General features: G+C 51.4%; 3 protein-coding genes across 3 annotated transcripts; 2 read left to right on the top strand and 1 right to left on the bottom strand.

Moving 5' to 3' along the window:
* Nucleotides 1–1,110: 1,110 nt before the first annotated feature.
* On the top strand, nucleotides 1,111–4,117 carry HO173_010913 (uncharacterized protein; the record flags this gene model as incomplete). Its single annotated transcript, XM_037312798.1, has 3 exons — nucleotides 1,111–1,353; nucleotides 1,415–1,513; nucleotides 1,586–4,117. The coding sequence occupies 3 exons, from the start codon at nucleotides 1,111–1,113 to the stop codon at nucleotides 4,115–4,117; spliced, it is 2,874 nt and encodes a 957-aa protein (XP_037160230.1).
* An 891-nt stretch (nucleotides 4,118–5,008) lies between these two features.
* On the top strand, nucleotides 5,009–9,910 carry HO173_010912 (uncharacterized protein; the record flags this gene model as incomplete). Its single annotated transcript, XM_037312797.1, has 3 exons — nucleotides 5,009–8,150; nucleotides 8,202–8,319; nucleotides 8,371–9,910. The coding sequence occupies 3 exons, from the start codon at nucleotides 5,009–5,011 to the stop codon at nucleotides 9,908–9,910; spliced, it is 4,800 nt and encodes a 1,599-aa protein (XP_037160229.1).
* A 1,094-nt stretch (nucleotides 9,911–11,004) lies between these two features.
* Nucleotides 11,005–12,384, bottom strand: HO173_010911 (uncharacterized protein; the record flags this gene model as incomplete). The annotated part of the gene is made up of 2 exons (XM_037312796.1): nucleotides 11,005–11,752; nucleotides 11,810–12,384. The coding sequence occupies 2 exons, from the start codon at nucleotides 12,382–12,384 to the stop codon at nucleotides 11,005–11,007; spliced, it is 1,323 nt and encodes a 440-aa protein (XP_037160228.1).
* Between the last annotated feature and the right edge of the window lie 1,663 nt (nucleotides 12,385–14,047).

The following is a 14,047-nucleotide window of genomic DNA, read 5'->3' as shown; positions in this document are numbered from 1 at the left end:
GCACAATTGGGGACCAAATGATTCCGGGTTCTCTCACAGTGTCGGAAGCTGGATTTTCCACTGTTGTCACCATGTAGCTAACCGTTGCTGGATGGTTTAAGGTGTAGCAAATAGCACGGCCTCCGAGCCTATGTAGCTAGTCATGTTCCTCATCTCTTTGAGCAATTGACACATAGTTTGCGACAGTGAAAGTTGGCATCTTTTGATGGTATCAAGACTCCCTTATCAAAATGTTCCTTAAATATAACTTTTACCCTAAGTCCTTCAGGGGTAGACCATTGTCTATCAACATCCGGTGAGCAATGCGGAATTGGCGGAAGATCTCGTTACCACAAGGCTTATCAGTTGAGATAAGTGCGTAAGGCTGAACGTTTCATTGGCGCTAAACCCAGCCCGGCCTGGACCCCAGCTTTCAGAAGGTCCCCAGTCCCATCCATCATGTGCCTGAACCCACGCCTCACATCAAGCTCCAATATTCTTGCTTGATGCTGTGACCATCTATAATTCAACATCATCATGCAATCAATGCTCGAGATGACATTAATCCCTCGCTAGTTGACAATTATACCTCGAAGATCCCTGCACCCCGAGCTAGCCATATGACTCTTGAATCCGAGTCATTCACACTCTCTCCAACTTTCGATATCGACACAATGAAGGTGTAACGTCCTGTTTGGCGTTTTGCGGTCAGGCTGCAACTTTCTAAACCGAGATACAGAAGCTGTCTTAAACATTGGAGCCAGCCTTGTGCATTGACCGCCCTCCAAGCGCCCTCTCAGGCACCAGTATCACAAGCATACGTTCTCGAGCCTTCCCTGGCCTGTGCCCCGCCTTCTTCACAAACGGTAATGCATCCATAGCAATCAAGCCGCACAGCCCCGCCTGCATGCGCATCCACTGCCCACGCTCAACGCTTTCCGGTTGAGGAGGCAGCCCGTCAAGACCCCTGAACACCGGCGTTATCATGTGATCATGGAGTCTTCAATCATTGGATGAGTTTGGATGGGACTGCTGGATATAATATACACCTCGCAAAGGTAGACGATTGATTTCTGAACATCGTTCGAAGCCCTGGTGCCTTAGCCCACACCCGACACCAGCGCAGCCATCATGCACCAACACCCTCGACCGTCGCCGGTTACGGCTTCCCCAGCAAACTCTCCACGAACAAATCCCACACGGACCAATAACCCTAGAGAAGAGCTTCCGATGGGATCAAGAGCAAGCTCAGGCAGGGGTACACCGAGTGAGCAAGGAATTGGAGTAGGCGAAGGAGCGGACGCAATACTACGGGACCCAGAGAGCGCCAGTCAAGGCAAAGACTCGGTTGCCAAATTAAATCAGGTCGTTCAGGTGTGTTTTCACGGTACCCTTCACACTTGAAGAAAAGGACTGTTCTAATTTTGGATCTTAGAACTACTTTACGAAATCTGCCTTGACTATCCTCGATTCCCGGGTTTCTCTGCCGCAGGCATATTCAAAAGACTCTACGGTCAAGAGGGTGAACAAATGGGTCAGTACTTCTACCTAGACTTTCCTCAGCTTGGTCACGCGAATACAGGGCTGATTGCCCCTTCTACTATAGTTCAATGTCGAGATCAACGAGACCGATATCCTCCGAAATGACGTTCGCCTTTGGCGAAGCTGCGACGCTGTTAGCCATCGACCTCCACCAATGATTATCGAATTATATATCGATGCGCAAGATCTTACGAATCATCAAAGTCTGGTGATTATTGATGAGCAAGGGAGACGATGGGACGTAGAAGAGGCGCTGAACAAGTCCCCCTCTTCGTCAGCCGGGGCCAGTGTTCAATCTTCGCGACCTGAAGTTGTCATTGAGAGATGGGTCATACAACTTGGACAGTCTTCAGGGGATATCCCGCAGGACTTGAGCACCAATAACCCTCGCACCTACAAAAATACTGTTGTGCTCTTACGATCGCTCTACTCCGTTTCTAGGCTTCTTCCTGCCTGGAAAATTGGCAAAAGGTCGTCTAAGACCGGCTCAGCTCCCAAATTGCCAAAACTCAAATATCGTATCACGCAAGGTCCTCAATCCGAACAAGAATCCAAGAATGATCACTTGGCAATACCTCTGTTCAAAAGTGATGATGAGGTCCTCGATACATTCGTGTTCGAGCCCATCGATTCTCCTGCTGGATCCTTTCGTCTCCAGGTTTCATATCGAACCCAGTGCGACTTTCGCGTTGACAACTCAGAAGCGTTTCTGAGCTCCAGGTTCATGGGCATGGACGACCAGTACTTTGAGCCCTCTCTTGGACGTAGGGAAGACCCTAACAAACAACGAAAGGATTACGCTGTTCGCACCGCTACTGAAGCAGCTGGCTCGTTACCTCACAACAGGCGAGACAGTATCCCGCGTCCCGATCAAGGCCAAGCGTATGGTAGCATGTCGACTTTTCACCAACCTGGCCCACCTACGAGCTCGAGTCCATTATCTGCTCTCCGTGCTGCACAAATTGCGCGTTCTGAATCCCCCGAGGATACGGTATCCAGGAGAGGACCACCAAATACGCGATCAGCGCAAGGATCTAGGTCGTCTCTCCGCTCCGCTGACGGTGGCCCCGGAGTGGGTAGGAGACCATCTGTATCTTTCATGCCTTTCAAGAGTCCCTCGTTGTCTGCCTCGCCTTCTCAGGCCGAGCAGCTGATGACCTCAATTCCACGAGGATCCTTGGGGAAAGCGTCACCTCTGGCTGCTTTGGCGGAGGCCAGAGCGCCTTCAACTCTTGGACCATACGGTTCGGTTCCCTCACGAGGTTCACCAAATGCAGCAGATGTCCCGTCTTCGATATCCAGTTCGCCGAAGCCTGGTCCTCCGCACAGATATAGCAGCAGTTTTGGACACAGGAAAGCTAAATTGTCCATTGGCGGTAGCAGCAGGACAGAAGATGACAACAGCAGTGGGAAAGCCAGCTTAACTTCTTCTAACGCCCAACCTGGATCTGGTGTCTTGGCCGAAGGTGGAGGCGCCAGCTCGGGCTCCATCCCGACAGATGATGATAATATCTCTGATTTCCTCAAATTGTTGGATCAGAAAAAGGATCTGAAAAGCTTCAGGCATTCCAACGATCAGGCTGCAACTGAAGCCTCGACGAGGCGGACTAGCGCTGCCTTGAATAAGTTTCAGCGTATGAGAGACTCGAACGATGCTTTATATAGCTCAATGTCGTCTTCTCATCTGTTGCATCGTTCATCATCATCCTCAAGCCGTCAATTGTCAAGCGTACCGCCAATGGTAGCCGGAACCTCAATATCCCCATCATCATCACCGGGGAAGCCCATCTCCCCACACACGCCTCATACGCCTGCTGTCCCTTCAAGATTAAGCGCTAACAGTACCATCGAGTATCCTCATCGTGTCCCTAGTCGGGGTGAAGAGCGCCGTCCACGCCCTGCTGCCACGGATGGTGCTCGGGACGCTCGAAGTAATCGAGATTCAAGTACTGGAGCAATTGACATCCCAAATTCTCCACGACCGTTCCAGCCTAGCTATCGACGGTCGAGCTCGGCCGCGCAGCAAGCCCGAAATATGCCATATGAAGACGATGAGATTTTCCCTTTCGGGATGCGCAGTGCGAGTCTTGGCGTCGATGACCGGCCGCCAGTCAGCCTCGGCGCCCTCGCTGGCATGCATGAGGGCGACGTGCCCGACGAATCCGCCGTGGCAGTGCCGAGTGTCGAAACCCGCGAATCCGCTTTTGGATCTCCTTTCGATGCCGAAAGGGGCAATCGACCACAGCCTTCGTCATTTGAGCACCGCGAGGAAGCTGGCTCCTTGCAAACTCGCGCCGCACCCTACCGTCCTCGTATCGGTAGGGGAAGTGGAAGGGGCACCCCCCCGCAGAACTCCGCGTCTAGTCTCGCTGAGCGAGGGAGTGTTAGTGGAAGCTCAGATCATCGTGGTAGCAGATCTAGCTTTCCTCGACCTCCGAGCAATTTTGAGGATGAAGAGCCGCTACTCTTTGCCATGAGTGACTTTGGCGCTACTCAGCAATCACATCGAAGTCTGGAAGAGAACCGAGGTGGGGAGAGAGGCAGCAGTGATTCGGGGGCATCGTCGAGGAAAGGGAGCAGGAGAGGTGGATACTGACCTGTCCTCAACTTTAGCTGTGGATACGCATGGAGTATTCTGCTAGAGGTTAAAATGCGCATTATAGGATATACTCTGGCGTTCAGGGCTGGGTTTGATGTTGAACCTTTTCTTCAGCAAAAATGGGGACTGAGGATCGCAAACCCTTTTCCAACGACATCTTGACTCTTATCTCTCGATGTTATACATACACTTCATTGCCAGTCGCGCATTTCAGCGAATGAGGCTGTTACATAGATTGGATTGGGAGCAAAAAGGGCCGGATGGCGCTGGTGGCGCATTGGCTCGGGAAGTGATGAAGTGCAGCATGCCATAGTAGGAGGGAGAGAAGAGGCTTAAGGAGATCAAAGAACATACGTATTTTTGGATTAACTATCTACACTTTGACAAGAACTGTTCATCGTATTGAAAGTCCATGCCCCTCGAGAAATGTCTCTCATTGGCTGTCAAACGTCTCCCTATCGGGACGCGATAACATGCCAAGCACAATCTAGCTTCCTGCGAGTCATTCCGCCCGAGGGGCCACACGTCCATTCTTCCTTCCCCACATTTACAGTTCCTACCACTGCAGCACCTTCTTTCATATCTCTCGCACTCTGTTTCCAGACACCTCCCTCAGTATCATACAGCTTACCTGCAATAGCTGTCCCAGAAACCTTCGGCAAGCCCAATTGACACCGAGTCTCTCAACGCCCCCCAAACCCACGCCTGCCTAGATCACTCGATCAAGACACGCATTTTCCTCCTCTCCCCTCCTTTCCTACCCAACCTTTTCAGAACCCTTCCGTCCTTCACCGAGCGCCTTTAAACAAGCCGTAGCCCTCGAGGTTACAGCGAGGCGCGTTCCCTGGGGCGACTGGAAGGACCTTCCATCGCTCCCCTCGCTCGCATATGAGTACCCTGCTCTGGAAGTACTATTTCGAAAATGACGCAGAGAATTTTCGACAAGTGCTCGCTCGAGCCACCTACAATGCCTCCGCGCAGTCTACAAAGGGCGGTGGTGGAGGAAGGGCAGGAAGCGTTGGTATTGCGGGGAGCCCAGGCGCAACGTTGGGGACATCACCGACCTTGAGTAAGAGTGCGAAAGGATCTAGTTGGAGCAATCAAAGAGCTCCGTCGGGTAGTGCGACGCCGAAGTCGCTTGCGAATGTGACGTTGAGCCGCGCAGATGTCAATTGGAGGGACTCTCATGGTGTCACACTGCTGCATCATATAGCATCGTCGACCAACGAGAATGCATCGGAGTTCGCCATTGCATTGCTACAGCTCCCGCTTCTGGACCTCTATGTTCAGGATGAGGAAAGTGGATGGACCGCACTACACCGAGCTCTGTATTTTGGCAACATCACAATCGCGCGAGCATTGATGGACCGGGACATTCAAGACGCTATGGAACATTCGACTATGGGCCCATCTCACGCTGCAGGTGGTTTGATCAAGATCAAGGATAGAGAGGGCAACAGCCCTTTCGACGTGTATGGGGCATCAATCACAAGCCGGAACATCAGACAAGACTCAGGCGCCCCGCTGTTAGCTGGAAGCCAGGATGATGAAGACAGTGAAATGGCTCAGGGTGTCAGCGGAGACACCAATGATAATGACGGCCCAAGCAGAGTAGTTGCACCGAGGACACGAATCGAAGGAGATGAGATATTCGCCTTTGGCAGTAATAAGAACTTTACACTAGGGTTTGGGGATGAGGACGACCGCCAGTTTCCCGAGCGAATCTTCCTGAAGCGTCCCGACCATCTATTACGCCGTCTATACAACGAGTATGAGGCTCAGAATTCTCGCGCGAGCGCTCAAGCTGCGGAGGGACGTTTTCCACCTTCGCAAACCAATCAACTCCCAGCGCTTGTTCAATATCGTCCCATCGTTGTACAGGACGTTCAGCTGTCCAAGTTGCATTCCGCCGTTCTTACCACGGACCCTGAAGCCAACTTGTACATGTGCGGCTTTGGCAAGGGAGGCAGGCTTGGGTCTGGAGATGAAACCACCAGGTTTGGGTTCATCAGCGTACATGGCGGAGGTCTTTTGGGCAAGAAGGTCATACATGTTGCGCTTGGACAGAATCATAGCATTGCCATCTCAAGCGAAGGCGAGACTTTTACTTGGGGCAGTAATGGCTTTGGTCAACTCGGCTATGCGCCCAATACTTCCGCCACCATGGACGAAGAGCCCACCCAGTTGTTGCCACGACAGGTCTTTGGCCCTCTGAAACGCGAAATCGTGGTAGGAGCTGCCGCTTCTAGCATCCATACTGTGGTACACACAGCCAGCTCTTTGTTCACATTTGGCAAGAACGAGGGCCAGCTCGGCCTCTTCGACTCCGATGCTCGCTCGCTTGCGATCCAGAACACGCCACGAAAGGTCGCCGCATCGCTCTTCTCGTCTTCCGTGAAGTCAGTATCAGCTATTGACAAGGCTACTATATGTCTCCTGGAAAATCACGATGTGTGGGTTTTTTCCAATTATGGCTATGCGAAGATGGCGTTTCCACTGGAAGCATTCTCCAACTACTTTCTGAACAGTATATGGGGTGCCAGGGCTGAAGGTGCTGAGAATCACATATGTAAGGTCACTTCTGGTGGTGATACCATATGTGCAATGTCGAGCATGGGCGATGTGTTCACCGTACATGTCAGCCAAAAGGTAGAGGCTTCAAGTGCTACATCATCAACCACCAACCCGTCAAAGATACGTTTAGCCTTATCGCCTCCACAGCGCGTCTGGTCTCTGAAGAAAGGTCACATGGCCGTAAAAGATGTGGATGTCAGCCAAGACGGCTCTATCGTAATCTGTACAGAATCTGGGTCAGTGTGGCGAAGGGTTAAGCGTGCCAAGATCAAAGACGCGAGTGCCGCTGGTCTTGCAGAGTACAAAGCAAAAGACTACAAATTCTCTCGTGTACCCGGTTTGACAAGGATTGCGGCGGTAAGAAGCAATACCTTCGGCGCATACGCTGCCGTCCGTAGGGATTGTGATGTTCTCAAAATCCAGATTGACGTCGAGTGCAAAATGCTGTGGCAGGATTTGTACCCTCTTCTTCCGTTTCACGGGTTCGCAGAGGAGGACTCCGAGACCGAAGAACCAACACCGCGCTTCTGGAAATCAAGTCAGCCCAATGACGTTGCGACAATCCGAAGGGCTGTGCTGACTGTTCCAGACCTTGAAAAGGAATTGGCAAGCTATCTTAGTGATAGTCTTGGTTCGAAAGAGACGGCGTATAGTGCCCGAGTTGGGACCACGCTCTCTGACGTCCGCATCCCCGTTCATGGTTTTGTCTTGGCAGCTCGCAGCGAGTCCATGAGGCAAGGACTTGCAATATTTCGGAAGCATTACTTTTTCTCGATCCCCGAAGTCGTGACGATCGAGTATGACAGCGAAGGGAAGACCCTGATACTCTTTCAAGGCCTGGATTTTATCACCGTCTTTAATCTCGTCCTATACCTGTATACTGACTCTGTGGTCGACGTTTGGCATTACACGAGACACGCGCCGTCATCAGCCTTCCGCTATCGTCAAATTAGGACCGAGCTGATGAAGATAGCTTCCGGTTTGGAGATGCGTAAACTCGAGCAAGCAGTCAGAGTGATGACGGAACCACCAAAGTCCTTGCACGAAGACTTTGGGTTGGCGATCCGCCAGCCTGGATATTTCGACGACGGCAACGTAGAGGTTGAGCTTGATGGTAAAAATGTGAAGGTTCATAGCGCACTTATGTGCCAGAGGTGCCCTTTCTTCGAAGGGCTCTTCGAAGGCCGTGCTGCGGGTCTATGGCTTTCTTCCAGGCGCGAGCAACTGAAAGAACCGGAGGAAGCCATCAAGGTGGACTTGAAGCATGTGGACCCTAGTGTCTTCGACTTTGTACTGCGGCATATCTACGCCGACACTGATGAGGAGATGTTTGAGGATGTTGTGACTACTGATTTCGACGCCTTCCTAGACCTCGTGATGGAAGTCATGTCTGTTGCGAATGAATTGATGCTCGAGCGGCTCGCCCAGTGCTGTCAGAAGGTGCTAGGCCGATATGGTGAGAACAATGACTCGTGGCCTCATGCGCACTGTTGCTGACTAATTCAAGTTAATACACGCAACGTCTGCCAGCTGCTGAACGCTGTCGCTCCGTGCTCGGTCACGCAGTTCAAAGACGCTGCGCTTGAGTACATCTGTCTGAACCTCGAGGGCATGCTTGAGAACCAGTAAGCATCGCAGTCTTTCTTTTGTGCTAAAATCGCTCTGACCAGACTCAGTCTCCTCAACGAGCTGGATGAGGATCTTATTCTCGAGCTGGATGAAGTCGTCCGCCAAAATCAACTGGCATGTCTACCAATTGCAAAAAGCGGCAAGGCCGAAGACGACTTGATCGAAAAGTATCCTCAGCTCCTCGAATTGATGGCACGAAGTAAACGCATCAAGATCGATTCGGTATCCTTGCAGACTCGGCTCCCTGAGCGTGAAGCAAAGTCCTCCGGGGGTTCTAAGGCCAAAGCCGCGTTTTTCGAAGATTTTCATCAGTCGCCCTCGGTGTCGAAGTCTCAATCGAGAGCATCTCGCGATCGAAACAGCCAGTCCAAGAGCCCTTCTTTGCGGGCTAAGAGCTCTGCCGCGGACCTCATGTTTGAGATGGAAGAAGATGATGGACCTGAAGCAGAGGCGGCTGACAAAAGCACGCCCGATCGCCATCGACGCCACAAAGCCAATACTCCTGAGTCACTGTTGCCTCCTCCGCAGATCACCAGGGGCTATGAAACCGACGATGGGCGAGCTGCCTCATCTTCCAGAACAGAGGGCGCCATCGCAGCTTCAACCAGTCCTTCATCCTACAAAAGCCAGGGTAACTCCACTGGTAAATCTCCTGGCGAAATAAGCAGCAAGCAGCCCTGGGCTCCTCCTTCAATGACTGCCCTTAAGCTAGACATGAAAGATATCATGGCCCAAGCGTCCGCCCATCGGGTATCGAGTATTTCAACAGGCCTTTCTTTCCGTGCTAAGGAGAGTGAAGCTTCTACCAGTGGCTTAACTACGAAGCTATCCCAGAAAGAGCGTAAGAAGCAACAGCAACAACAGCAGCTTCGATCACCACAGAACTTCCCAACGCCAAGCCCAACTTTAGCGGAAAATCGAGCACAGAGCGAGAGCTCGGTGTCGCCATGGCAGGTGGCATCCACTGGTCCAAAGCTTTCATTAAAGGATGTCCTCGGTACAGAGAGCACCAAGTCGCCATCATCCGAGGCTAAAAGCATACCTCGTACCCCATCGCCACTTACGATGAGACAAACCGTTCCTGGAAAGGCACCCGCGGCCCGAAGGGCTGCCAGTGGCCCTGCCCCAACGTTAGCTCCGACACAAAACCGCAGCATCTCAACGCCCGACGCCTCCAAAGCCACAGCCCAAAATCCGCCTACGGCTTCACGCTCATCATCAGTCCAGCAACCAATCCAATCGATCCGCCACAAGCCTCTGCCTGTCGAACCGACTCTCCAACTTTCAATGTCCGACATACTCTACCAGCAACAGACGGAGAAGGACATCATCAAAGAAGCAGCCGCCAAGAGGAGCTTGCAAGAGATCCAAGAAGAGCAAGCATTTCAGGAATGGTGGGATGAGGAGAGTCGGAGGGTTAGAGAGGAAGAGGAGTTAGCCGCACGGCCAGCTGCTCGAGGTGGGAGAGGAGCGAGAGGGAAAGTGAGAGGTGGTTCCAGGGGAAGAGGGAGAGGGAGAGGGAGAGGTGACGGAGGTCCTGCGGGCAGAGGAGGGAAGAAAGTTGGGGGTGGACGAGGGAATGGATAGATGAGACATGAAGGTGAAAGCAAGGAATGTACATAACGAGGCATGACGGCATGCTCGGCCTAGCACACAAAGCCTGCACTCGACATATTTTATTCATCAACACAAACACACATAAATAAACCACCAGTCCATCTAGATTACCTTATCCACTCCCTACCCGCATAAACCGACACCGTACCGTGGACTCATGCCCTCTCTTCCCTTCCCTTCCCTTCCCTTGCCTTCCCTTGCCTTCCCTTGCACAACCCACCATCCACAACGCCAACCGTGCCCACACATCCATCCATCCATCCATCCATCCATACATCCATACATCCATCCATCCATCCATCCTCCCCCTCCTCAATCTTCCAATCTTCCAATCTTCCAATCTTCCAATCTTCCACCCCCTTCCCCCTTTTCCTCTCAAATCTTCCAACTCTTCCAATCTTCCAATCTTCCACCCCCTTCCCCCTTTTCCTCTCAAATCTTCCTCAATCTTCCAATCTTCCAATCTTCCACCCCCTCCTCAATCCGTCCTCAATCCTTCCTCAATCCATCCTCAATCTTCCAATCTTCCACCCCCTTCCCCCTTTTCCTCTCAAATCTTCCAACTCTTCTCCCCCCCTTTTTTGCCACCGTACTCTACATACGTACATACATCCGTACATCCGCACATCAGCAGGTACGTATGCACGCACGAATGTACGTAAGCACGCAAGCACCATCTGTGCTTAGGCTCACGTTTCACTTTTCTGTCATTCATGAACTTTTTCTCTTTCATTTCATGCATTTTTCTGTTATTCATGAAGTTCTGTCTGTCTGTCTGTCTGTCTGTCTGTCTGTCTGTCTGTCTGTCTGTCTGTCTGTCTGTCTGTCTGTCTGTCTGTCTGTCTGTCTGTCTGCTTTTCACGTGTCGAGGTCGACTCGTGGTGGTTTGATCGATATGAGTATTTGTGGGAAGAATAATAATGGCACTGCACGCTTGATGTTGAAGGATGGAAGGAATGAAGATGTGGAGATTTGACGTTCCTATGTCCAATAGTGTCTATATAATTCATGCTATGTACAGTAGTCTGTCCTCAGTGTCATTTTCGTATCTCATCATTCTCTGTTTACACAGCAGGACCGGCGCCCCCAACACTAGTTCGATATACCTTATAAGGTAAACTAGCCTTCGTGATATCATTCCTTTGATATGTTCCTTGAAGCGGAAGTTGGTTGGTCGTGAACCACAAATACCCGTTTTCAATACACATGCTGTCCGGCCACTGTATATCCGCACTTCTAACGAAGGGCGCTACTTCGATATCCGAGGCGGGAATCACGCCTTCGTTCGTGGCGTTCGTGCTTGATGCGTTGATACCGTTCAGCATTGTCGAATTCATGAGAGAGGATATCGAGGTGTTGAAATAGGTGATGGAGTTTTGCTCTGCAGTGCCCATGTAGACGCGGCCTTGGTCATCGGCAGTGAAGCCTTCGAGATAGCTGCCTACTTGGCCAATGAATTCCACTGCGTTGAGCATCTCGGTATCAGTTAGGCTGGCATTCGCTAAGACAGTCTGATTGATCTGATATAATCTTCGGGACGCCAAAGGTGCAAAGTAGAGGTTTCCGTTTGCGAGCGCAATGCCATCAGAGCCGATCCCGACGTGGGAGCGCTGGGTGCCTTTCCACTCGTAGAAAGGTGTTCCGTCGAATGATCCGACGAATAACTCGTCTGCCGCCACGACGGAGGTGTTGAAGAGGCGGCGGGTGTATGTGTGGGAGGCAAGGTCGATTATGACCAGGGAGCCTTGTTCATCAGTGAGAAAGGCGACGCCGGCGGTGGACATGGAGAGGTTGAAGCGGACGTCGTTGATGCTTTATTCCTCCGTTAGGAGCGGTTTCTCGAAAAGGGATTCCCGGGGCGGAGCATACCTCGTGCCGTTGGCGGAGATGGAGTATGGCAGCACGTAATTATCAATCATCTCATTCGTCGTTAGATTAAAGGACATGATCTTCGCTCCATATTCCACCGCATCCGTCTGCCCCGGCCCCGCACCTGTGTCCAGCGCCCATATTCTCTGCGCCGAATCGATTACCACGCTCTGAACATTGACAAAGCACGTCGAGACATTCTGACCGGGCTGACAGGTCTGTATGCTGGCATTTGGATACGCGACTGTAGTATTGAAGCTGTCTGCTAGGCCCAGCGTGATATCATTGTTTGAGGCGGAGCGAGGGAAGTTGATGAAAATACGGTTGTCTTGGTCAACGGCGACGCCAGTGGGGAAGGTGGTGAGGTTGTATATTTCGTGGACGACCTCGAGGTAGGGGCCGTCTATTGTGAAATTGTTGGGGGAGGAAGGCTGGGTGAAGGAGGTGAGGTTCTGTGGGGTGAAAGGCGAGGCTGTGGACGATGGGTAGGCAGAAAAGGTGTAAGCGGAAGAGGGGATGGCGAGGGCTTGGGTGGCGGCCAATGCTGCAATGAGGAGGGAGGTAGAAAGAATCATTGGGATAATTGTTGAAGCTGAGACGAATGGAAGAGAAATATGATGAAGATGAGACAAGGAAGGGCGGGAAATTGAGAAAGAGATATCGTTCCTACCTCATAAAGTAGCATACTGAACATTGAACATAATTACTTCATGATGGTAGGAAATCATACCAAGGGACGCGTTCCCAAGCGCCTTCTCCATTACGTGTACGACAGCACGAGCTAAGAAGAAAGGCAACGATTGGCTTCTAAGAACAAGATGGAAGCGAAGTATCACTCAAGTCTTCTCCACTTCGCGGATACACTTGAGCCGTGGAGGGGAAACTTTTGCATTCATGACGAAATCAAATTGAACAGAAGACGGCGCGGGACCGGCCACACACCGCCCGGAAACCAACATCGCAACCCCCAAACCGAAGCTACATTGACCGAATGAACCAAAAACCCCGTTACGGGAAGTCACCCCCAATTTCCAGCCATCACCATAGGTCTTTAATACAATAGGGGCCAATAGGCCCGAGGCGCAACAAGTACAAAACTTTACACGAAGCCGGTGCGCAAAGCCACCGGAACGCGCCCGCGACGGTTACACACCCACCTCAGTCGATCACCCCCGATGATTAAATTCCAGACGATAGCGCATCGCAGCATCCGAAAGTCAATAAGAGTGGTTAAGATGGATCACAAGTTTGACCGTGCACGCTAGAAACGAGCACGGAGCCACCCCCACACACACCCAACTAGAACACACCAGGAGTAGGCAAAAACACAACCTAATGGTTACGCGCTACGCGTCAAAAACTAAGCCAAGAACTGAGGGGCGCTTAGGTACGCGATTTTCTCTCCGACGACGACAGCGAGGTATCTTCGAACTACATATACTGACCTCTTTATACCTTACAGGAACATCCTTCCTCCTGACGAATACGAAGTTTTAAAACATTTGGCACCAGTTCTGGAGCAAAGAAAAAAATCATATATTTGGTTCCTCGCAGCCATGGAGATATCTCAGCTATTTCAGCCATTTAGGCTACCGCAGCCATGGAGAGGTCTCAACCATGCCACCTATTTGGGCTATCGCAGCCATGGAGAGGTCTCAACCATGCCACCTATTTGGGCTATCGCAGCCATAGAGGTCTCAACCATTCCACCTAATTGGGCTACCGCACCATAGAGATGTCTCGGTTATTTCAGCTAATCGGGCTACCGCAGCCATGAGTCTGTTGAGACGTACGGCGTCTTGAGTACCGGTCGCTGCTATCTGAGTTAGCTGAGTTTTTTAGTGGAATGGAATTGAAGCCTACTTCTAACCACTGCACCACAGCCCCTACGAAGGCCTATTTGACTATTTATTCGACCTTTTCAAGAATTCCAAAAAGGCCATATCACGTAGTTGCGCATTTTTGTTGAGGATCATATGTACGCAGGGTGTGAATATTACATATCGGGCAAACACCAAAAATAAGTCTCAGGGTTTCCTACCAGACCCACCTCAAGGCCGGTGGGGCCAAGCTGAGACAAATCAAATTGAAAAGTAAGAACTGGCTGCGTCATCTTGCAGACACCACGGATAGAAACGAACGCCGGATAGCAGACGTGAAAGAAAGCACCCGGCCGAGTCTTGGCATGCTTCTTCATATACTCCTTTACTCAGCCTTCTTTGCATCCATGCCTACATG

Source organism: Letharia columbiana, assembly GCF_014066305.1.
Source record: "Letharia columbiana isolate WasteWater2 chromosome Unknown Sc0000054_s0, whole genome shotgun sequence".
In the NCBI taxonomy this organism is placed as follows: domain Eukaryota; kingdom Fungi; phylum Ascomycota; class Lecanoromycetes; order Lecanorales; family Parmeliaceae; genus Letharia; species Letharia columbiana.
This window is presented reverse-complemented; position numbering and strand designations above follow the sequence as displayed.